The 23,429-nt window shown below is 34.1% G+C and overlaps 1 protein-coding gene across 1 annotated transcript in view; it reads left to right on the forward strand.

Annotated features, from left to right (window-relative positions):
* Positions 1-23,429, forward strand: part of capt (adenylyl cyclase-associated protein 1) — a 130,010-nt gene that overhangs the window by 71,321 nt on the left and 35,260 nt on the right. Inside the window, exons 6-10 of the mRNA XM_085807460.1 lie at positions 1,364-1,456; positions 9,279-9,361; positions 11,959-12,079; positions 13,320-13,461; positions 20,119-20,276. Coding sequence (XP_085663586.1) covers positions 1,364-1,456; positions 9,279-9,361; positions 11,959-12,079; positions 13,320-13,461; positions 20,119-20,276 — 597 coding nt within the window. The remainder of the gene's footprint in view (positions 1-1,363; positions 1,457-9,278; positions 9,362-11,958; positions 12,080-13,319; positions 13,462-20,118; positions 20,277-23,429) is intronic.

Below are 23,429 nucleotides of genomic sequence, written 5' to 3' on the forward strand. Positions count from 1 at the left end.
GATATGTAGATGGACCTCAGAACCCCATGCAAGGTTTAAGGGTGCTGTTTGCCCATGTATTAATGCTTGTTTATAATATAGTATGTATTAATGCATCAGAATAAAGAATCTCTGATGCTTGAATACCCGAGAATATGATATCACTTGACAGCAGAACTTGAAGGAAACTTCTTGAAAGATATTTGTTTTCAGTAAGTTGATTTGGCACCCTGGCTAAAAGAAAAAATACTGCATTTTTGTCTTAAGCCTCATGCAGAAGCCAATATGCAGTTTGATCGTGAGATTTTAAATCTTTTCTGTATTAAATAAGTGCAAAAGTTTTAATTTATGATGGCACACTTTTTCTTCTCTAATTTTGCACTGCTGTTTTGAACAGCCCATTTTAAGTATAAGAATTTATGTTCTGTATTAAGATTTTCTTCTGGATTAAGTCTGAAACTAATAGACTCACATAATTGTTTTACATGTTAAATTGGATTCTACATACACTAAAAAGGAATTGCACTTACCAGTACAATTTCTTTTTAGTGTTTATTTTTAAACCTTATTTCACAGCTGCCAACACTCCCAATTTTTCGCCACATCTCCCAATTTTTAATTTTTTTAGCCTTTTTTTAAGTGATATTTTTCCAGAAGTAAGTGGAATTTATTGAGTTATTTAGACTTATGTTAGGCAAATTCCATCCATCCCAGGTGTTATGTGAAAATTCAAGCGATATTTAATCAACTTATATGTAATTCTGTTTTTTTATTTCAATCTATAGTACATTACTAGGCTTTATCTATACAAACATTTTGAACACTAATTAAATAATCTTTTCATTGTATTTAAAAGTACTTCGCTGAGTAAAAGCTTTCTTTTACTATTCAGGACTTTGAGCATAAAATTATAAGAAAATTAAATTTAAATTAACCAAAGCACATGAAACTTAAAATATCCAATTAGATGCTAATATATTTTATACCAGAATTGGATTACAAATAGTTCAGTAACCTGAACTATGCCTTATAAATTGAATTAAATTCAGTTCGAAATTTCTTTAAAAAGATGTTGCCAAGCAGTGTGAATTTTTTTTTTTTTTTTTTTTTTTTTTTTTTTTTTAAATTTTTCCTGACTTTTAAGATTTAAATGTTGGTAGCCATGTTATTTTTTACTTTTTGAAATTAGTTGTAAATTCTGTGAGCTGCTTGGCTGTAATCCAAAGTTTTCAAATTTCAGTATTTTATTAAACAGTAATTTAAATATCAGCCAAATGAGATACCCCGTAAAAGTTGAAAATGTTTTATTGATTTTTTACATGCTTTTTTTTTTTTTTTTTTTTTTTTTTTAGTATTACATCACTTTCTACTTGTATAATTGCAGGACTTAAGAAATCATAACAGACAGTGCGACGAATTTTTCAATCATATGTCTGTTGTTTCTGAATCGATTGATGCATTAAAATGGATTCCTGTTGTAAGTAATTCTAGTTTTAGTTACGAAGCTTGTTGAGCATGAACTGCGTAGTGAAATTTTTAATACTAGGATATCAAATGTAATCAAATAATTCAGTTTTATATTAGTTTTTCTTGATCAGAATTCTCATGACCCTTTGACTAGTTATGGAATAACTTTTAAGGATTTGACATTTTATAATATGTATTACACTAGAATAGATCTGTTTTATACTTCTGATATTTTTCATTAAATATGCTAAATTTTCTATCTGTAAAATGGTTAGTAAAAAGGATTGAGCTGATTCTTTTGCTTTGGTTTCATGCTTGAACTTTTAAATTTTGATGTAAAATTAAAAGAGAACATTTTAAAGGTTTTACTTCAAAATTTTGTATTTTTATTTCTAATTTTGAATTATTTTTCAGAATATAAATGAAAACATGATTCATCAATGTATTACCAAATAAGTCTCTGAACATTAAAGATTTTCTGGATATTTTTGTTTTGTGCAAGTGTCTACTCTGTGCATTGAATATACCATCCATTTGTTGTGGTATATGCAAAATTGTTTTGAAACTTAAAGTTTGTTAGCAAATTTTTTGTTTAAAATTTGAGACATTTATGTACCTTTATTGTTTTTACTTATTGGTTGTTTTACTTAAGTTTTTAAAGCTTGAAAAAAAATTAAATGCATATCATTTATTGGCTATTGTTTTTAGCCAATCATGTATATGCAATTCTAGAGTTTGTGGAAGAATCATACTCATTTCTGCTTGGCTAAGCAGCTAAGCTAGTAGGAGCATTGGTTCTTAGGTTTCTGTTTTGTGGTTGAATGAAGTATTTATGACTTTTCATGCATATAATATAAAACAGAAGCCATGTTATACTTCTCCTTAATGAAATAATCCAAAATTCAGATTTATTTCCTGAGGGCTGACTGTGTGAGTTTGTCATGATTTTTCTAAGAGTGAGCAAAAAGAGACCATTTTCCTCAGAATTCTCAAAAAAGTCCTCAGAGAAATCTTTTAAAAGGGTATCCTGTTCTTGTCATACAGGTGCTCATTTTGTTCTTTGACATAATTTAAAAAAAAAAAAAAAAACTGAATCCCCAGAAAATTCATAAATTTTGTCTATAAAATAATGTTTTAGTGTTCTAGTGTACAGTTCATTCACATTCTTACTTTTATTGATTGAAATCCTTTAGTTGATAATTTGAAATGTTTCAAAGATAACCATTATTGTCTCTAATCATTTTATTAAGGATCTCTAGTACACATGATGGAACTGATACTAGTATTTTACATTGGCAGTAAAGAAACTTGTCATTATCTGGCCTTTGTTTGTAGATACCATGTAGTCAATTTTAAATTACCTTTAAAACAGTTGTTTTTCTGTGCATACCTACAGATGGAGTACAAAATAATGAGAGCACCTGCAGAGAGTATAACATAAATGTTAATTTTACAAACCTAATGTTCTGAAAGTTCTAAATCGCAAAAAGCTGACTATTGGTTCAAATTTTCATATGCTTCTTTAAAATCGGCAAAAAAGGACAACTTTTCCTTCCACTCGCCTTCCAAGGAAAATGTATCCGCCTCGCGAACAGGGTCAAATATACCTTTATTCAGAATCATAAATGTAAACATTTAAATTCCGTTACAGATAACAAACATCACTGTATGGTGTGTTCATTGTGAAATTCATTATACAAAATCTCATTTTATAAAGTAATGTAATTACAATTTAAAATGGCAGTCAAACTGAGAATAATCACTAAAAATGTGCAGCCACACTGAGTAGGTGAATATCTAATTGCAATGGTCTCCAAAGCTAGACATTTAAAAACACTTGGTGTAGCATCTCTCTTTCCGTGGATGGTTTCCACTGGACCTATCCTTGCATTGACATTAATCACCTCTGTAGGGTTTCTGTTTGTGAAGAGTGGCTGTATGTTATCTGGAATCTCAAGCTCTTTCTTAATGTCCAGGACTTTTTGAATAAATCCATATTAGGTTTTTAATTTCCTAGGTTTGATTAATGTATTCCCTCCAGTAGGGATCCTCCATCCGCAGTAGCTATTTACCAAGAACCAAGGCTCTCATTTTCATAATGTCTTGGAAGGGTTTTTTTTTTCCCCCTTTCAACAGTTCAGGGTCTGTACAGTCTTCAAGAGTCCTTAAAAGTCCTTAGGTTTTTTGGAATCGATTTTTGGGCCTTAAAAGCCCTTAATTTTAATCATCTGAAATTTCTATCTATTTTTACGACTGCCATTTCAAATGTGAATTAGCATTTTGTACAAATATTTTTGCCAATTCATTGATATAGTTATGTTTTGGATGGGTGAATAGGTTCATGGATTAAAATTTTTTCCAGTTTCTAATATAAACAGTGATACCCTCAAGTTTCTGAGCAAGAAGTGAAGCATAAGCATTTCAAAATTATTTAATTTTTTCTAAAGTAGAGCTCTTAGACAACTTGTTATTTTTGAGAATCGCAGCTGTTTATTAAACGGTTTCAAATTTGGCGACTTATCAACATTTTGGCAATTTTGAGATCAGTTTCTATAGAAAATTTTTAATTCGAAAAATGGGAATTCTTCGAGGATTTTTATTAACCATTATAACATTGATCAGTTTCTTTAAAATAATGCTAATATATTGAAAGGAATAACATTAAAATGAAACATTTTTATTTTTCACTATCATACTTGTATTATAAAATGACATTACTTTCCATTTTGGTGACTTGTACAATATATTGAATCTGAAAAATAAACAAGGTAAGTAATGCTTAAATTGCATTTTAGCACAATTTATTAAACAATTCTTAACAAAAGCAAAATAGTTATGACATTTTAATTTTTTCATAGTAAGAGTTCCCCATGTAATTGTCTCAATATGCATCACTTTTCTCTATAAAATTAATTTTACACTTTTTTTCCTCTGGTTTTTTCAACATATTTCTGGTGTTTTCCTGTTACAGAATTGGTAGGGGTAATTTTTCTTTAGGATTTCAGACATTGCAGCTTGGAAAGTTAGAAGAATTTGAAGGCAAGATGTATAGACCCACAAATCTAGTAGATTCCAGAAAAATGTCTTCATGGTATTAATGTGTAATGGATGCATTTTACAGAAAGTTTGTGATGAGCTTTTACTTTTTGGAGAATTTTCGGAAGAACAATGAAAACATAACCGTTGGATGTTTTATAAGTCTTTTTCTTAATGTGTTTATGAAGCGTGGAAAGTATAAAAAAGGCTTCTAATCTTATCATAATGACAGGCATTTATAGGAATTTTTCTGTTAATGAAGAAATTGAAAACTGACAATTATAAAGATTCATCTTATATGCCTCAATCATACCTGCCAACTTTTACGAATTTTTCGTAATTTTTAGGAAAATGCGCTTGTCTTTACGATTTTACGATCGTAATCCATTTTTTACGATTTTTTTCCTCTTTCAAGTGTTTTTAGTGCTTTTTGTCGAAATTTTAGAATTTTTCGCCAATTTAGCAATTTTCGCCAATTGCATCGTGTTTTACCGCCAACTACCGACTACTTCGAATCCAGTAACCTGTGGTTTCTCCCAACTCGCCGCTTAACCAGCCAATCCAATGCGCTGAACTTGTTTCTCTCACTCTTTTCTTTGTGGGCGCCAGATTATTTTTTTCGCGTTTGCTTCAGCAGCAAGGGAATTACTCAGCGAGCTTGGATTGTTGCATTCTTTTTTTTTTTTTTTTTTTTTTTTTTTTTGTTTTGTTTTCACGTGCTACGAATTTTCTTAATACGTCGTTGTTACGAAATGAGTTCAAAAACACCTTATTCTCAATGTTTTCGGCCTGCCTACAAAGCCGAATTTCCAACAATTAAAGAATCCTTCAAAGGAAATAACTATGCATTTTTGCAACGTGTGAGTGTGTGACTTCATAATAAGTCACGGTGGAAGAAGCGACATTGTGAAGCATGTTAAGTCTTAAAAAGCATGAAGTTAATGCTTCGGCTTTGACAACATCAAAGAAAGTGGATGATTTTTTTTTTCAGATTCGGATGCCGATGTCATTTTGGCAAAGTGTTTGTTTACTGCATTCCTCATCGAACACAACGTGCCGCTAAGCGCTGCCGATCACGCCGGTCAACTTTTCAGACGGATGTTTCCCGACTCCAGGATTGCTCAGAAATATGCTTGTGCTCGCACGAAAACATCTTCTATTGTGAACAAAACTGCTTGCGATGCACAAAGTAAAACGATAGCTGCACTCCAGAATTCAGCATTTTCGGTGTCAATCGATGGCAGCAACGAATGCGATTGGAAGCTTTACCGTTGTCACATATTTTTGTGATGTTTCTAATGAAATGAAAACTCATCTTTTGCGTCTTCCATTGTTAAATGGAGACGCTACGGGGGAAAATATTGCCTCCTTGGTAATTAATGAGTTGAAACAACTTAACATCCCAATATCAAACTGCATTTCATTTGGTGCAGATAATGCTCAAGTCATGGTGGGTGACAAAAAGGGTGTAGCCTCTTTCCTCAAAAAAGAACAAAATGAATTAATTGTTATTGGATGCCCATGCCACTTAATTATCGATAATTTGGCAGCAGAAAAAGCTGCAGCTGTAATTTCACACAGTAATGCTGAGTGCGAGAGAGTCTTCAGAGTTGTGAAGAAAAACAAAACTATGTTTCGTTCTTCAATTTCACCAAAAACTCTAGAAAACATTTTAATTGCTAAATGTTATGAGGAAACTAATTGTTATGACAGGAAATTTTCCAAAGAATTTTTGGCTAAAGCCAAAAAATGCACTCTAAATTCATTGCAATAATTTTTTTTTTTGTGTAACATTGTTCTTGTTTCATGTTTCCTAATAAATTTTTTAGTTACTACTTAATTGAGATTTACTAATGCAAGTACAATTTTCTTGTTTCTATTTGTATAAATTGTTATTTTTTTTTAATATCAAAGCATGATATTAATTCTTCGTGTTCTTCTGAATTTTGGAGAAATCTTCTGAATTTTTATCTTTAGAGGTTGGCAGGTATGCTCAATGCATCATCAGGGGCATAGTTAGGTTGGGGCAAGGGGAGGTATCTGGCCGCAGGGCGCAGCATCCATGGGGTACGAATTCTATGTTACAAAATTTTTAAATGAATTTTTTTTCCTTTTTGGCATACAGAAGGGGGCACAAAATCTTCATTTGTCCCCAGGTGCTAAAAACCCTAGCTACGGCTCTGTACAGGGCTGGCACTGCACATTTTCCCTCCTGATGCAATCTTTGTGGATCCTAAATTCTAAAAATTCTGCTACACCAGCTCTTACCATATATCATTTCATATCTATTCTGAATGTTTGTATTACTAAAGAAATAAAAATTATTTTACATTTTTCTTTTGAGTTTTTTTTCAAAAACCTTCTGCCCTGTTGCTGTTACAGAATTAAGAGGAATATTTTTTTTTAGGATTTCAGATCTTGCACCTGAGAAAGATTTGGAAGTGGCACAAAATGAAAAATGTTTTCATTGTATTAACATGTAATGGAATTAATTTACTAGAAATTAGAGATGAATTTCTTATTTTGGGGAGGATTTTTGGAAGAATGCTAAAAGCGTTATTACTTGAATTTTTTACTTTTGATCCTGCAAGTCTTTCCGTTAACATGTTTATCTTCCTTTTGTGGGTCAGACAGTATAGTGATTAGTGACGCTGACTATTGTACTGAAGGGCCTGGGTTCAAATCCTAGAGAAGGCCCAGATATATGTAAGTACACTGGTATGCAAAATTTAAGCAACATGTGTTCTTTTTGGCATAACTCCACAAGAAATCATCTGAGAGACAGCATTTTGTATTTAAACTATGATGAAAGCATAGTTGTGCAAAAATGAATACAATGCATACAGTATGGAATCAAACAAAAACAACCTTTATTGAACTCGTAGTGTTGTTACACGATTCTCTGTACAAGAGGAAGAACAAGCAGATGTTCCTTAATATGGGATATGCCCTCCCCTTACTACAGTGGTTGCTTCGCACTGTCTCTTCATACTCAGCACCAGATTGTCCAACAGATCTTTAGGTAAGAGTGCCCATTCCTCAATCAGCGTCTGTTTCAGTTGTTGGGTGTTCCCTGAAGGATCTAATCGTACCAAAAGGGGTCTCCCCAAAGCAACCCACACATGTTGTATGGGATTTCAATCAGGGAAATACTCTGTCCAATCCATTTGAGTGATATCTCGAATGGATCAGTAGCTTCTGAACAGCAGGAGTCTGGTGTGGCTGTGCATTGTCATCCATAAAAATGAAGTCTGCTTCAATTGCACCTCGGAACAGATGCATATGGGGAAGGATCACCTCCTGACAATAGCGTTCTCCGGTTACAGAACCTCTGTCGAAAACGTGGAGCTCTGTCTGCCTTTTCAGCATAATGCCTTCCCAGACAAGAACTCCAGGACCACCGTAACAGTCTCTTTCCGTGATGTTACCGAGATGAAGCAGACTCCCGCCCTCTCTCTAAATAAACTGCCGTTGAGAATCGATTGTGGCACTGAAACAGTTCTCATCAGTAAGGAGGGAACAACTCCATTGATGAAATCCTGCTTTTGTTCCCTTGCACCACTCTAAACAGTGGCACTGATGACCAACTTTCAAAGGGATGCAGTGTTCAGGACAGTGGGCCACCTTTGTGAAGGTGTCTGGACATAGTAAACTAAGACACTTGTCACCTTTTGCTGTATACACTTGCTGAGCTTGGCACTTGCTGATTGGTTTCGGGATCTTTTTGCCTGCACGACGATATATTGGTTTTCTACTGTAGTTGTTTTCCTGTGATGGCCACCACCAACCTTTCTAACAGCTGTACCTATGGAAGGCTTTCCAAGCACGTAATACACTTTGTTGATTCTGAACCCTTCGGCTACACTGGTCGCCCTACACCCCTCCTCCAATTTTCCGATCATTCTTTCATGTATGAAGTCATCCAGGTGATTTTTTTCTAGCCATATTTTGAGAAAGAGCTTACTCGTAGCGAAAGTCTTTAATTGTGTCTCCGTCCGTCCTTTTATGGTAGTCTTGAGTTGAGCATGCCAACCACATGCAATTTGCATACGCTCACAGCGCCTGTGACGGTTTGTTCCTGACATTTGCACACGCATGACCTTTCTACTGAATTGCATGTTCATTGTACTGATCACAAGAACCCTTTTTCTGCAATTTCATGGCTATCTGATTAAAATTCACAATGTGTCTTTCGTTTTGCACACCAGTGTATATAGTGTCTGTGCGGTATGAAGGCACTCAATATGTATGGCAAGCTATTTTCAATTTTAAATTACTCTTTAGGGGTGGTTTGATGGAAGAGAGATGGGAGACTCATATGAACTTTTACCTTGGGTTGTTGTCCTTCGAAATTAGGGTGAAACAGCAAAATCGTACTGTCATGTACATGGTGCTTAATGCACATGCCAATGACAGATGCGGTCTTGTACTCCTGCCGCAATAAAATTTGTGGTCTTATTATGAAATATTATTTCACAATCTCATCAGGTAAAGTATTATTTATTCTTGTAATACAAATGTACGACTGAAGTTTTAGGGACAAAAAAAGTCCATTTTTGAGTTGCAAGTATAAAGCATGCTATGATTTTTCTTCAGGATATTCTTCATCTCACTTGTCCATCAAATTTTGTGAATCAGTTTTATATAAATCCATCTGTTCACTAAATTCTTTACTTCTATATAAAGAAAACATTCCAGCATTCAAATTTCTCATCTTAGAATGCATTAAGAGAAATTAATTTCATGTTTAATTTTTAAATCTTTATTTTTAAATTAATATTTTTTATCTTGTCCAGAGACCAGCTCCAACTCAGTACATACGGGAGGTGAAAGAAAGTGCTGATTACTATGGGAACCGTGTCCTATCAAGAAAAAAAGGGTAAAGAAAGCTAATTTTCTTAAATATTTTTATTAAAATATTGTTTTTAAGAATGTTCTTATGTTTTCATGATTTCTTAATGATAAAAATTATGGCTTTTGTTGTCTTCTGCTGTACATGATGTTTCAAGAAGAAGCAAATTTCACTTACTTGCAGAAGTGAGGAATCGATGTACGATCTTGGGAAAGATTGAAGATTTTCTGTAGCAAAAATTCTGTGTATGCTTTTCCTCTAAATTGGCCTGCATGCTGTTTGTGCCCAATAGTAATGGAATGAACTGCTGCAACAGTTCAAAAGCGAAGCAGAATTCTTGTATTATGTTGCATAAAGATGTCATGTTTAAGATCTTTTGGAATGATTCTGTAGAGGAGATGTTCTCAGTAGGGGAAATTTCCATAGTTTCGGGGGGGCCCACCAGTGGCCGAGTGGTAAAGTCGCTGAACACTGGTAGTTCGGTCCGAGGTTCGAATCCCGCAAACAGGCTGGCTGCATGGGTGTTTTCTTCATGTGTAACGTGTATACGAGCCAGTTTCCCTTAGAAAGTCCTCCACAAAGGCATCCCTCCTCTTAGGCAGATAGCCCTAGTGTGCTTTGCCATAATTAAATACACCACACCACCATAGTTTTGGGAGGTCAGACATTTATTTACCTATTAAAATTTAATTTTAGTTTATAAATGAAAAAGCTACTTAAATTCAAGTTTTGGTATTCAACATTTTCTATACTTGTTGGATTTATAAAACATAATTTTTTTTTTTTTTTAAGGGGGGATGATTTTCTAACTATGGTGAAAAGGGTGCAAAAAAGGTTGAGAACCATTGCTGTGGAGTGTAGATGAAATAAATCATCATATGTGAGATTTGGAGATTTTGGAGGCATAATTTTACATGCTTGTATGACTTGAACAACATTGAACATTTAAAAGCTTAGGTAGCATTCTAAAAATAACTGAGTGTGGGAGCATAATGTTTCTTTATTTACTTACTGATAGTTTTTGGTATATTCTTATATTGCAAGAAATCAGTTCTGAAACTGATTTAAATCTGCTTTTGCTTAAAAGTGTCTTGGAATATGTGCAGTTCATTCTAGTGCACTTGTCTTTCTGTACCTTATGCAGTTTTAAATAAGGCAATTTTAAGCATGCATGACTGACAGGTAGTATTTATAATATTTAGATATATAAATGTGATGTTGAATATTTAATTATGATATTGAAGTAAAAGTTTGTAAATGTGTGCATAAAATTTTTCCAATATTCACATCTCTCATTCTCATTCAGATTTTTGTGTACTGTATTTTTGGTAATATTTCTAGTATGAATGAGAGAGTTAATATTTTCGTTCCCAACCAGTCCAACCCAGGTCCCAAACTGGCAAATAGGCTGGAGCTTTTTCAGATTTTATCATGTATACATGAATACAATTATGTTTTCATCAGAAAGTCCCTCCATAAAGGAATCCTTACCTAAAGCATGTAGGCCTCATTTGCTGTAGCCCACCAGTGGCTACGGAGTAAAGTCGTTGAACAGTAGTAGTTTGACCTAAGTTTGATTTTAGGTAAACAGCTATGCATAAATACATGTGAATTTTTGTGATTTTCCCCTGTGTGTAATGTGGATATGAGCCATTTTTCACTTGGTCCTCCATGAAGGCTTCCTTCCTTAGGCAGATGTCTCTATCATGCTTTGCCATAAACAAAGAAAGCCAATTTCTTGTGCTTTAACCTAACTTAGCTTTCTCTAAACAGTACATTGCAAAATTATTGTACTGTTTTACTTTCAAATTACACAGAAATTCATATTGTGTAGGTAATCTTCGTACAGTTCAAGCATATGATTTATGTGCGAGTGTTATAAATGTGGCTTGAAAATGTATAACTCTTGTATAATATGGGGGACTTGCAGAAATAAAAATATAAGATGCAGGGCTTCTGTAATTTAATTCATACATTAGAGATTTATGTAGTAAAGTAGAAGACAAAAAAATCTGCCTAGATTGTGACTTAATGTTGTGGATTTTTGATTTCTGTAGATAATGATTGCGAAATCTTCAGATATTTTTTTTAAGGGAGAATAAATTTTAAAAAATCGAGCAGGAAAAAAATGCTTTAAAGCCATAATTTTCTTGTTGACTTTTTTTTATTGAGAAATGCATTATGGTTTTATGCAAAAAGAAGGTAAAGATGAATGGTGTATAAAAGGTTATTTTTTACACACATGTCTTGCTGTGTAAAAATAGCTTTAGGTTAATTTTCAGTGTATAGGTATCAGTTTAATGATTTGGGGGTAACATTTTGTGACAGGTAATGAGAGCAGTAACCAATGGTATATGTTAACTTGGTTCCATACAGAAAGAAACCTGCACTGAAAGCCATCCACATTTCACTTTTTCATCTGAGAAGCTTTTCAGACTTCATGTGTTGCAGAATTTTGTTCTACTATATATATTTTATTTTTTATGCAACGTTGGCGATAAATTGTGTACCTATTTTCAGATAGATTAATTGCTGGCTAATGTTTTTGAACATCTTATTTACATGTTTTGTTAACTTTTGGTCTTGCCATATTCAAGAGTAACTTTATAGTGTTTGTTTTTCAGTGACCAAAGACATATGAATTTTATAAACAAGTGGAAGGAAGTTTTAAGAGCTCTTGAGCAATATGTAAAAGCTTTTCATTTAACTGGATTCTCTTGGGGATGTGCAATGGATTCAGTGGAAGTGAGTGTCTCAAGACTGTAAAACACAAATATATATTTATTTTCTTAATGGCAGAATACTTGCTTTCTAAGCTGTTATCAGAAATATCTGAAAAGTGTCATTCCTTTTACCTCTCATCAGCAAGAATGTTATGAATGTGCAGAAACGAGCTAACTAGTATTTATAACTGGTTAGCTCGAAACCAGTTATAAATACTGCAAAGCTGGGAAACAGAAGCTAATACATTTATAGTCAAGCATTATGGGGGCAGTCAGCCTTGCTTTGAAACGAGCATTTAGTTTGTGCTAATGGCTATACTCTCCAAAGCAGTGCATGCATAAATAGATAGATTAAATTATGTAATTCTGCAAGTGTAATTTCCTATTTTTCAAAGTTTTTTAAGAGAACTTGTTTGTTAATCTAATGGGAGATTTTGTTTTTTACAGTTTGAAACTTAAATGAAAGGAAATAACCAAATTAAAGTTCATCATATTAGTTTTAATTATTTTAAATAGGAACTTTAATTTAATCCAGTCATAAATTGTAAACTTACTTCCAGAAATGTTTGTTGTAAAATAAGAGTGTAATAAAAACCCACAAGTGGTTAAGACCATTGAATACTGGAAGTTCAATGATAGGTGAGTGAGCTGCCTGCATAGTTGGTGTTCTTCATATGTAGTGTGAATACAAGCCAGTTTCTCTTAGGAAGGTACCCCACAGAGACATCTCTGACATTAAGCAGATATGTATCTTTGCCATTTTCAAGTAACCTAATCTTTAAGTGTATGAGATGTCAAATATTTTGTTATTAGGTCATAAATGAAATTTTGTATTGGAATCTGTGCTGTATAAAGTTCTATATTAATAATTTGTTTATTGTTTTATTGAGTTCTATGCATGAGTTTTTTTTTTTTTTTTTTTTTTTTTTTTTTTTTTTTTTTTAATTTTGTGAACAGGAAAATTCTATTTAGTATCTCACTTCCAAAATATAAGTGTTGTATAGCTTGCAAATAAAGGTAAAATTTAACATGAAATTTTTGTGTTAATATTTTACATAAATATTCGTTTGTTATTTTTGAGGGTTTTTCCCCATAGATCTAATGATATTTTTTCAGATGTACTCAGTATTAGCATCAGTAACTATAATCTGAAGTAAACGTGTGTATCTTCATAGCTTAACATTACATCATAATTTAAATTACTAATTACATTTGTTCTGAAATTTTAAATCAAATCAAAATCTTAAATTTTGTTATGTCAGCGAGAAGGACGCCAAGTGCATGGTGCTGTTCCTCCTGTTCCTCCTCCTCCTCCCCCTCCGAATGTTTGTGACTCTCTTGTTGGTGGTGATAATCGTCATGCTCTACTGCAGGAGCTAAACCAGGGTGTGGATATTGTGAGAAGTAAGTTTATAATTCTTTTTTTAGCTAGTTTATTCTGATTTTATTCTATACAGATGCAAAAATAAAAGGTACATTAAGTTATTAATGACAGTTCATCAAACAAATAAACTTTTATGATGTCTCCTTCCTTTAAATTCAGGGTCCCACTAGTGGGTGAGTGATGAAGACCGCTAAGTATGGGTAGTTTCAATATGGGTTCAAGCCCAGGCCATGTTCTAATACCATAACATAATAAGGGAAAATATTTGTCCCGTATTTTCGTATGCATTATGTCTCAGCCAGTAAGGTATCAAAAGACCAGAAACTTAGGCAGTTTCATCTAAAAAGACCATTTCATTCAAAGGGCTGAAAATGAAGTAATGAAACTATTAACCCGCGAGCACACACACCGATCCGACGAACACGAGAACACGCGCCGGGTATGTCATAACCGAATAAAAAGTTTGTAATTAAAAATTTGCCGAATAAAATAAATTAGTTTTTAAAAGAAATTAAAATGTAAAACCAAGTTAATACTTCATTTTAGACAAAATATGAAAGAATAAGGAGAGGTAAAATTATTTACTTACAATTTTTTTAACATTGTTTACAAAATGAGGTCATATGTTCCATACATATACTTTTGCTACAGTTTTCACAAATGAATCTAGTCTTTCTATCTTTTTTCTTGGGGCACTCTGTACACCTCTTGTAAGTAATTTTAGGTTTTTTTGGGGAGTGGTTCTTTGTTAACATGTTCATCGATGGTTAGTGTTTGTCTATAATCAGGAACTACAGATGCTCGTCGTCGTTCATTTTGAACACTTTCTATTAGCTGCATCCCTAAGGCTTTCAGAAAAGTACGCCTGGTATGGTATTCTGTTGGTGGTTCCTTCTTTGATAGTAGAATTATTATTGCATTAATGGCAGCCACGTTTAACACTGAAAAGAAAATCACCATAGGCCATCGACGTGCTACTCTTTCTGTAGAATACGCAGCTGCCATCTCATCTACAACATCGACTGCTCCTTTTGTCATGTTATGGAATGTAATGATTTCAGGCTTTTTAGATTCCCCAGTAGATTCGTCGATTTGATCACCCGAATGCATTGTGGATAACAGGATCACACTCTTATTTTTTTTTTGGCACATAAGATACAAGTGTTGCTTCTTTCTGAAAACCGAAAATTGAAGAATATACTTCTCTTTTCTTTGCCAGAAACTCAGGTGGGATTTCTCTCTTATTTTTACGCATTGTACCTACTATCGTAATTTTCGTCTTTAGGAGATCTTGAGATAATTCATATCCCATATACCAATTATCAACTGTTAAATTTCGACCACTGTTGTATAAGAGCCTTATTAAACGTTTGATAACTTCGCTTGCATCATTTTCAACTTGAAATAGCCCATCTGGTTGTTTACCAGCATAAATTTTCATACTCCAGGCATAAAATACCCTTGCGTCTACAAGAGCAAATATTTTTATGCCATACTTTGCTGGCTTGTTGGGCATATATTGTTTGAAGGAACAGCGACCTCTGAATGATTCCAACTTCTCATCAATGGTCACATACTCTCCTACAGTATACACCTTTTGGCAATTTGTGACAAAATTTCTAAAAAATTCTCTGATCGGAGCTAATTTATCAACGTCTCTTCTACTGGGACGATCTCTAATGTCATCAAAACGGAGGCGTCGTAAAAGAAAGAGGAATCGGTTCACTGATATTGTTTTCCGAAATTAGGCCTATCCTTTCCTGTCCCGTTTGTTGCCCACAAATCTTTTACGTTCTAATGGGATGATTTATAAACTCCACATAAATACAGCAATCCAATTAAATCTTTGATTTCCAACTCATTCGCATTCCGTTCACGAGTGAAATTTCCACGTACTGAATCAATATAAATATTTGCATTGTCGACTACCTGTTTTAACATATCTTCATCGATAAACAGTGACCAGGAATCTAAGAATTGAGACGTCTTTAGAATATTTCGTATTTCCAGGGAGTTTAGTTATAATATTTTTGGCGCCAATTCTAACATTAGTCCGGAATTTATTTTTGTTCCATTTTACTCCACGACTCTCTATGGATGAATCATGATTACTATTATATTCTTTGTCATCAACATCTTCATCGTCTTCACTAAATGAATCCTCATCAGAAGAAACTGTTTCAAGAAGATTTCTCAATCTTTTCATCTCTTCATCGTAAGGAATATACGGCGCCATGCTTACAACTCAAGAAAAACCTATACTAGAAGCTTGAAAACAAGAAGTGCGAAGTGACTCACTGAGAAATGCGAGTACACGCGCGGGTATGACATGCCCGAACAATGCTGTTCATAAAAAAACCGTTGCACCTGTTACCTCAGGAATTTCCCCCATTTAAGTATGTGACCTTGAACTCAGCTACACCAAGTTTCGTCCTTTTATGAAAGAAAGGGTGAAAAATATACAAAAAAAAATGCACTTGGGTACGACATACCCGTTGCGTGTGCTTGCGGGTTAAAGGCACATTCTGTATAATAATTCTTATTAAAGGAAAATTTGCATACTTGTTAATTTTGAACCGAATATATTGGAGCTGCTCTCTTTTATTTTGGGGGGGGGGCATATTTTGTCACACATTCAGTTTTCTTCGTTCTAGCACTGGAAGCTTTCCATTGGGTTTGTTTTTCCCCCATGTTGGTCACTTTTTTATTTTCGCTTTTTTAATTTTATTATATACCGGTATTTACCGGTATAGTAAACCACGTGCACATATGGTACAACTTATAGAGAGGAATGTCAGAAGGGGTGCTGCACATATACACTAAGCAATTTGGTGTAATCTATTGTCCAGTATAGTGTGATTTCAGTGATTTTGTGTAGCCACTTCCATGTGATATGGCCAGCAGGCAGTCGGGAGACATCATCTAGGTGACTTCGCCTAGGGTTGTGTCACTGATAAGTTAGAGGAACGTGACAAGTGTAGTAGAGAAGTTCAGTATCAATCACAGCATTTTATGTGCCTGTATAGCATTTCAAACAGCAGGAACAGCTCTTCAGATGACTGGTATATTTTCCTACTGGTGAAAAAAGACAGGTATCAGGCAGCAAAAGAAATCATCAGGCATATGCTGCACAATGACTAATACGGCATTTGTTTCATTAATGCCTGCTCATTATAAATGGTTTGTGTGGTGCTTGGAACACAAGAACTGGACACAACAGGAATGGGCAGCGAGTGATCTTTACGAATCAGAACTAACTTAGTTTGAAAAGAAATTCTGGAGAGAAGGCAATATGCAGTCAACCCTCCAACATTATCAAAAAGGAACGTTTTGAAGTTCTCATTTGGGATGAAATCGTACTTGGTAACCCTACTGACCTCCACATCTCCCAAGGAGTGTTAGTCACTAGTATCTGCTATTTTACTGAGGTCTCTTGTCTCATGCACCTGTTTAGAAGTGCTGTGGGTCCAGACTTCCTCTCCTTGGATGACAACTATTCATCTCATTGTACAGTAGTTGTTGCAGATCTCTTCAAGAGTGGAAGTATTCAATGCATAGATTAGCCTGCAAGATCCTCAGACCTAAATCCCATAGAACTATGTGGGACTCTCAGGAGACACTTGGCAGCATGTGACTGGCCACCAGCAACAATTTTGCAGCTGAAATTGATTCCACAAGAGTGGGCCGTGATGCTTCAACAGCTCACTCCTTGGCAACCTTATGCTCAGCATGGATGGATGTAATTTCTGCATTGCAGTCAGGAGTCATTGTATCCCGTTCTAAAGACTGGATTTTTCTTGTAAGGTGCCCATCACAAGAATTTTTGTCTTTTCAGTAAAATACTTTTTCATTCTTTATTTGGAGGCTTTTGGTCACTAGTCTCACATTTTTATGTCTTGGAGGTCTTGTGTTATGATTTGGGTCAATGTGAAACACTTCATGACTTTACATTCAAAAAAACCTGTCTTGTCCTTAAATTTTGCACGTCAGTTTGCTTTCCAAATGCAAATCACTGTTATCTTCTTCCTCTTGAAATCTTATGTCCTATAACTTTTTTACCTCTTAAAGCTAAATCTGAGAAGGTAAAAATGATGGGCATCCATTATATGAAGTCTAAATGTAAGAAATTTTCAGTTGCAGGAAAGTAAAAGAAAATTACAGTATTAAAATATAGAGTGATTTTATGTTCATAAAAAACTAAGAACTTAAATTTCACTTGTAAGAAAGCCAAAATTTGTCGGCCTAATTTTATATATACATAATTTTTACGTCCTGATAGTTCAAGATTTATTTAAAAGTGATAAATAACCATTATGTTTTCTTACATCTAAAAATTCACCAAAGAAGGCATTTCTGTTCCTCTCATTTTTCCAGTGCAGATAAGGTATTTCTGGTGTTGAGTGTCACCTGGCCATTGCTATATTACAGGCAGAATATTTTAAGAAGTATGTGACAAATTCTAAGAACTTGTAGAACATGCCAAAATAACTTTTCCCCCCAATAGAATGCATAATTGAAAATAAAATATAAAGGCACAAGAGAGCAATTTTCTTGCCAGCAAGTTCATAAGCATTATTATGCTGCAGCTTCAACTTTTGAGGCAATGGATCATTACATAATTAACAAGAAAATGGATAAGCACTTCAGAATTTGTGGTATATGTTCTAGCTGCTATCCAGAAATATGCAAGCTCCAGCAGGCTGGACCACCAGCCCATTTTCAGCAAGGACATAAGTAACTATCTGGTTGTTGGGCTGGTCAGAGTAGTCACATACCTAAACTCGCATAATTACTGGATTTGTCATGTGCTGACTTTTTTCCAGGGGACATCTAGAAAGCCTGGAATGTAAAATCAGAGCTGCAAGCTATCTGTGACTGTGCATCAAAAGAAACATTTCTGGAAATCTTTGCTTTCTTGATATCTTATAGGTTAACTTGTGCAAAACACAGTTGCAAACAAGACATTTTCTCACCAGTGTTGCAAAATGTCTTTATGTGTAACCAGGACATATCTCCTAGCAACATTGTTTCAACTAAACCCTCCTGTTATGCTGAGATCAACTTATTTCATTCGGAAAATTCTTTTCAGAAAGTTAGTTCATTCCTAGGTGTGTGTGGTATGTTTGAAAAAGTCTGCTGATCCTTCAATGAGTGTTGTGTGTTCACAGTTGCTCTTTTGAACAATTACCTACAGTAATTGATCAAAAGAAGAACCAACTTTATGATTATCCAACTAGCTGCCAAATTTATGATTAAAGTTTTTCATATTCTGTCATTTTTGTGTGAGCATCCCAGATCTGTTGCTTCACAATAAAATACTTTTAGTGCTTTTTATGTTTCAATTTTTATTAGTGCATTTTATAACCCCAAAGAATTTTTAATATGTTCTATCACTTAAGTTTGTCTGATCAATTTTTAAACACCTTGTGTGATTTTTATCTGTTTATGCAATTAGAAATGTTTATTTGATTGCATTTATTTCTGTGACTGATATTTTGTTACATTATACAGTTGAGTCTAAAATTTAAACACAGATTATGTCTACATGTAGCGTAGCAGCAAAGTATAAAACTATCTGACATGCAGTATATTAGAGGTCATTGAAGTCTGATATTGATGCTTTACGGTAATTCGCTTATGAAAATCTGAAAGCTTTATCCATTTTGAACCAGTTTCAGTTAAAATAACCAAATTTTAAGCTTTCAGCTTTCTTATATAAATGCATTATAAAATGCATTATAAAATTAAATTATAATAAAATAAAATTGCAATTAAATGCATTATAAAAAGTTTTGAAAATTCAGACATTTTAAAACTAAGCATTTGGTCCTAAGGATTTACCGACTTTTCCAGTTTGATCGGAAATTACACAATTAAACTTCTGTAGCAGTTAGGGATATTTTCAGTATTTAGGTTTTTAGAATGCTGTTTTCATAGATAAAATTGCTTGAGAATTGCATCTCGTTCTATAAATTAGGATTTTATAAAATGAATATTAAATGTAATGCATTTTGCATTTTCCCTTTTATTTAAACTGTAACTGTGTTTAACGCTCAAGCGTTATGTTGTACCTACTTGCTCCTTAAGAATTCTATTACTTCAGTTTGAATTTTATCTGATTGTTGATATTACTGCTATCACACCATCAACTGGTACTCTTGACTTGATGTTTCGAGGTAAGCTGTTCAAGGCTCCTGCTATTTTGATTGTTTAAAAATACTGTAATATTTTTAGTCATGCATAAGCAATTTCTGTAAATAAATTTTAAATATGAATAAATTGTGTCTTTATGAAGTTTTATTGATCTTTCTAATGTGAATGTAGTATAAAACACTAAACTTCTATTTTTATGTTGACTATATTGAGAATAAGGAATATATGATTTTTAGAAATGTTTAATTGGCATTCAACTTATAAACTCAACAGTTTTTGGATCTGGTGAGATATGGTTTCAGTTTTTACTTCTTTTGTATCAAATCAAATGTCTCTTGTACTTCATCATTTGTAGTCATTCAAATTATGACGATTATGTTGATCTGATGTAAGCTTTAAAATCAGGATGTAAATTGCTTTTTCCTTGTATTCTCAGTAGCAATTTGTAAAATAATTAGCTCTAATATTTTGTGGTGCATGAGTTTGTGATATTTTTCCCAGAAGCTTTGAATTTCTATTTTTAGTGTTAAAACCTGTTAAACTTGGTGATGGCCAGGAACAGCCACCTCATGCACGTGCACCAGTTGCTGCACGTGGTGATGCTGCCATGCCACGTGGATCTGCTCTTAGAAGAATTGAAGAACCTCCAAAATGCATTTTAGAAGGAAGGAAGTGGAGAGTTGTAAGTCAAAAACGATAATTTAAACAAGTATTTTTACTGAGTGGTTTCCAGATTCAATATTTTCTTTGAAGTTCTGTATTCTATTACAGTTGGATATTGGTATGGAACTGACCCATGTCCTGTACGGAAATCATTTATATTAAATTCATAACATATTATTCATCACAGGAAGCAATAAATGCTTTCATTCAAGTTTGTCTGAAATATCAAGTATATGCTGGTGTAATATACATTGATGGGGAAAATTAAAGGAATAACTATAAAAATGTGCTTTATGTCCATTCTGTTAATTGGTAAAGTCCAGTTGGTTGGTAATTCAGGATCAACTTAATTACATAGTTTCAGTGAAGTACTTCATTACACTGAAATTGCAAATTTTGTTTTTTCAGTGTGTATGAAGGTAAGTGCAAGGGGATGTTCTAAATTCTGTTTTGAAGAATTTTACAAATAGCCAGATAAAATGTTCACTTGTTCAAAATGGAAAATATAATGGAGGAGGCATTTGATGGATTTTGTGAAATGGCATTTCATTTATTGAAAGGACAGATACTAACATGCATCTGTAAAGATGAACAAACAGCCTAAAGTGTCATACTAAGAATCTGAAAATTTTTTAAGGAATACGGTGATGTATACAGACTATCGTAATTTCCGTAAGAAACGCTGCGGCATTTACGTGTTTAAAACTTAAATTTTCAGCGGATGCGGCATTTAGGTGCACTAAAAATAAAATATTTCCTATGATGGTCATTGTACATAGTTTGGATGGCCTTGTCATTGTACATAGACTGGTGCTGTTCCCACACAAAAGACCACTCAGTTGCTTTTTGCGAACGTTATTTTGTTTACATTCTTTCCCTTTAACAGACCTACATGCCTTATTCACCCTAAACGGAATCTCAGAACAATAACAGCCCACCAGCGGCCGAGCGGTAAAGTCGCTGAACACTGGTAGTTCAGTCTAAGGTTCAAATCCCGCGAACGGGCTGGCTGCATGAGTGTTTTCGTGGTTTTCCTCATGTGTAATGTGTATACGAGCCAATTTCCCTTAGAAAGTCCTCCACAAAGGCATCTCTCCCCTTAGGCAGATAGCCCTAGTGTGCTTTGCCATAATTAAATACACACACACACAGAACAATAACATTCTTCCTCCTTTCAAATCAACATTCTCATCAGTTTGAATAGTCTCTCTCCTCTGTCATTTGATGAATCTTCCAGGACCCATCCTCTTCCCACCCCTGCCTTTTCTTCAATTTTTTTCAAAAGCGGGCAGTACTCCAATTGCCTTGCAATAACAAACTCTGACGTATTTTCCCTTCAGCATGAATCGATTTTTCTTGGCATTCTGCCAGGTACAGATCCCATCAGTTTGGGTACAAGTACTTGTTGGATAGTATTTAAGTAAGAAGGGAGCGGAAAATTTTTGAAAATGGCACCTAAACGGTACAGAAGCTATACTGCTGGTTTTAAGCTTAATGTAATTTCACGTGCTGAACAAATTGGAAATAGAGCAGCAGCTCGAGAGTTTGAAGTGGATGAGAGATGTATTCGACGTTGGAGAACTGAAAAAGATCTTCTTAAAAATATGCCACAACAGAAACGAGCCAGAAGAAGGGGTACTGTAAGGTGGCCGAATGTAGGACGGCCTTGCAAACTGAATAAAGGAGCTGCAAGGAAAGGGAATGGCAATTTCGAATGTAAAAATTCACTTACAAGGAAAATTTATAGCAAAACAAATGAATATAAATGATTTCAAAGGAGGGCCTTGCTAGTGTAGCAGATTTATGAATAGAAAAAATATTTTTGTGTGTACTAGAACTACAGTCAGGCAACAATTACCAATGGACTGGCAGGATAAAAAGGCATCTTTTCTAAAATATGTGACAGATATTATTGACAAAAAAAATTCTTTCACGGATAATAAATGTGGATGAAACGCTGTTAGCTTTCGACTCTCCTGCAAACAGAACTGTTGATGAAACGGGTGCAAAAACTGTATCTGTGCTTACGACGAGACATGAACGAAAGTCATTTACATGTGTGTTAGCTTGTGCCGCAAACGGTGACAAGCTAAAGCTGATAATCATTTTTAAACGAAAGACTATTCCGAAGGGAGATTTTCCTAATGACGTAATTATTTTTGCAAACGAGAACGGCTGGATGTGCGAAACAATCATGCATGAGTGGCTACAAAAAGTTTGGCAGTGTCGTAAGGGATCTTTTTTCCAACCAAAGGGGTTATTGATAATGGATTCCATCCGTGCTCATTTACTTGAGTCGGTGAAAACCAGATGTCAAAAATTATCTATGACCATAGCAATAATTCCTGGTGGTTTGACAAAAATCTTACAACCATTAGATTTGTCTCGTAATAAATCCTTCGAAGTTGAAGTCCGGTTGTATGAGTGAAGGATTGCATACGTATACTAAAAGCGGTAAAATGCGTAGAGCATCTTTTGAAGAAGTTGCAAAGTGGGTAGGAAGTGCGTGGAAATCGGTAAAAACATCTTCAATAATAGCAGGGTTCAAAGAAGCTGAAATTATATCCTTAGATAAAGAGACTGTAAACCAAGAGGATGAATGTGACGATCTGGAAGACTTGGACTTAGATCAGGATTTACTAAATCTTTTTAATTCAGATAGTGAAGAATCTGATTTTGATGGCTTCATATGATGTTTAGTTTGCTGTAATTACTTTTGTAAGTAAAATTTAAAATTTCCTTTTGTCATCCAAATTTAATATTTTGTTGTTGCAACATTTTTTATAATATAGTCTGAGTATTACAAATATGGACTTCTTTAGTGGGTAAATATAAGTATATGTGAATGTAAATATATTTTCAACATTTCTTACCTTTAATTTATTTTTGAGTTATGGTTTCATTTCATGCATCTTTCTTAACTGATATGTCATATGTCAGGACTTAGGTTGAGATTTTGTGTCTATATGGCCCACAACGATGTCACATGCAATTTAATCTATTGCAGCATTTACTCCAATGTGGCATTTCTGTGTAATTAAAAATTTTTTCCCGCAATTTTTTTCGAGTGTGCCCTTTTTTCCGGAAATTATGGTACATGTCAAGGTAGAAAATGTGGCACAATAAAACAGGAACTTAACTATCCAAATATGAGCCAAGTGACAGGCTACGT

The sequence above is a fragment of the Stegodyphus dumicola genome, chromosome X1 (assembly GCF_044657685.1).
Source record: "Stegodyphus dumicola isolate Sdum_Otavi_A_Nest chromosome X1, ASM4465768v1".
Taxonomy (NCBI): Eukaryota; Metazoa; Arthropoda; class Arachnida; order Araneae; family Eresidae; genus Stegodyphus; species Stegodyphus dumicola.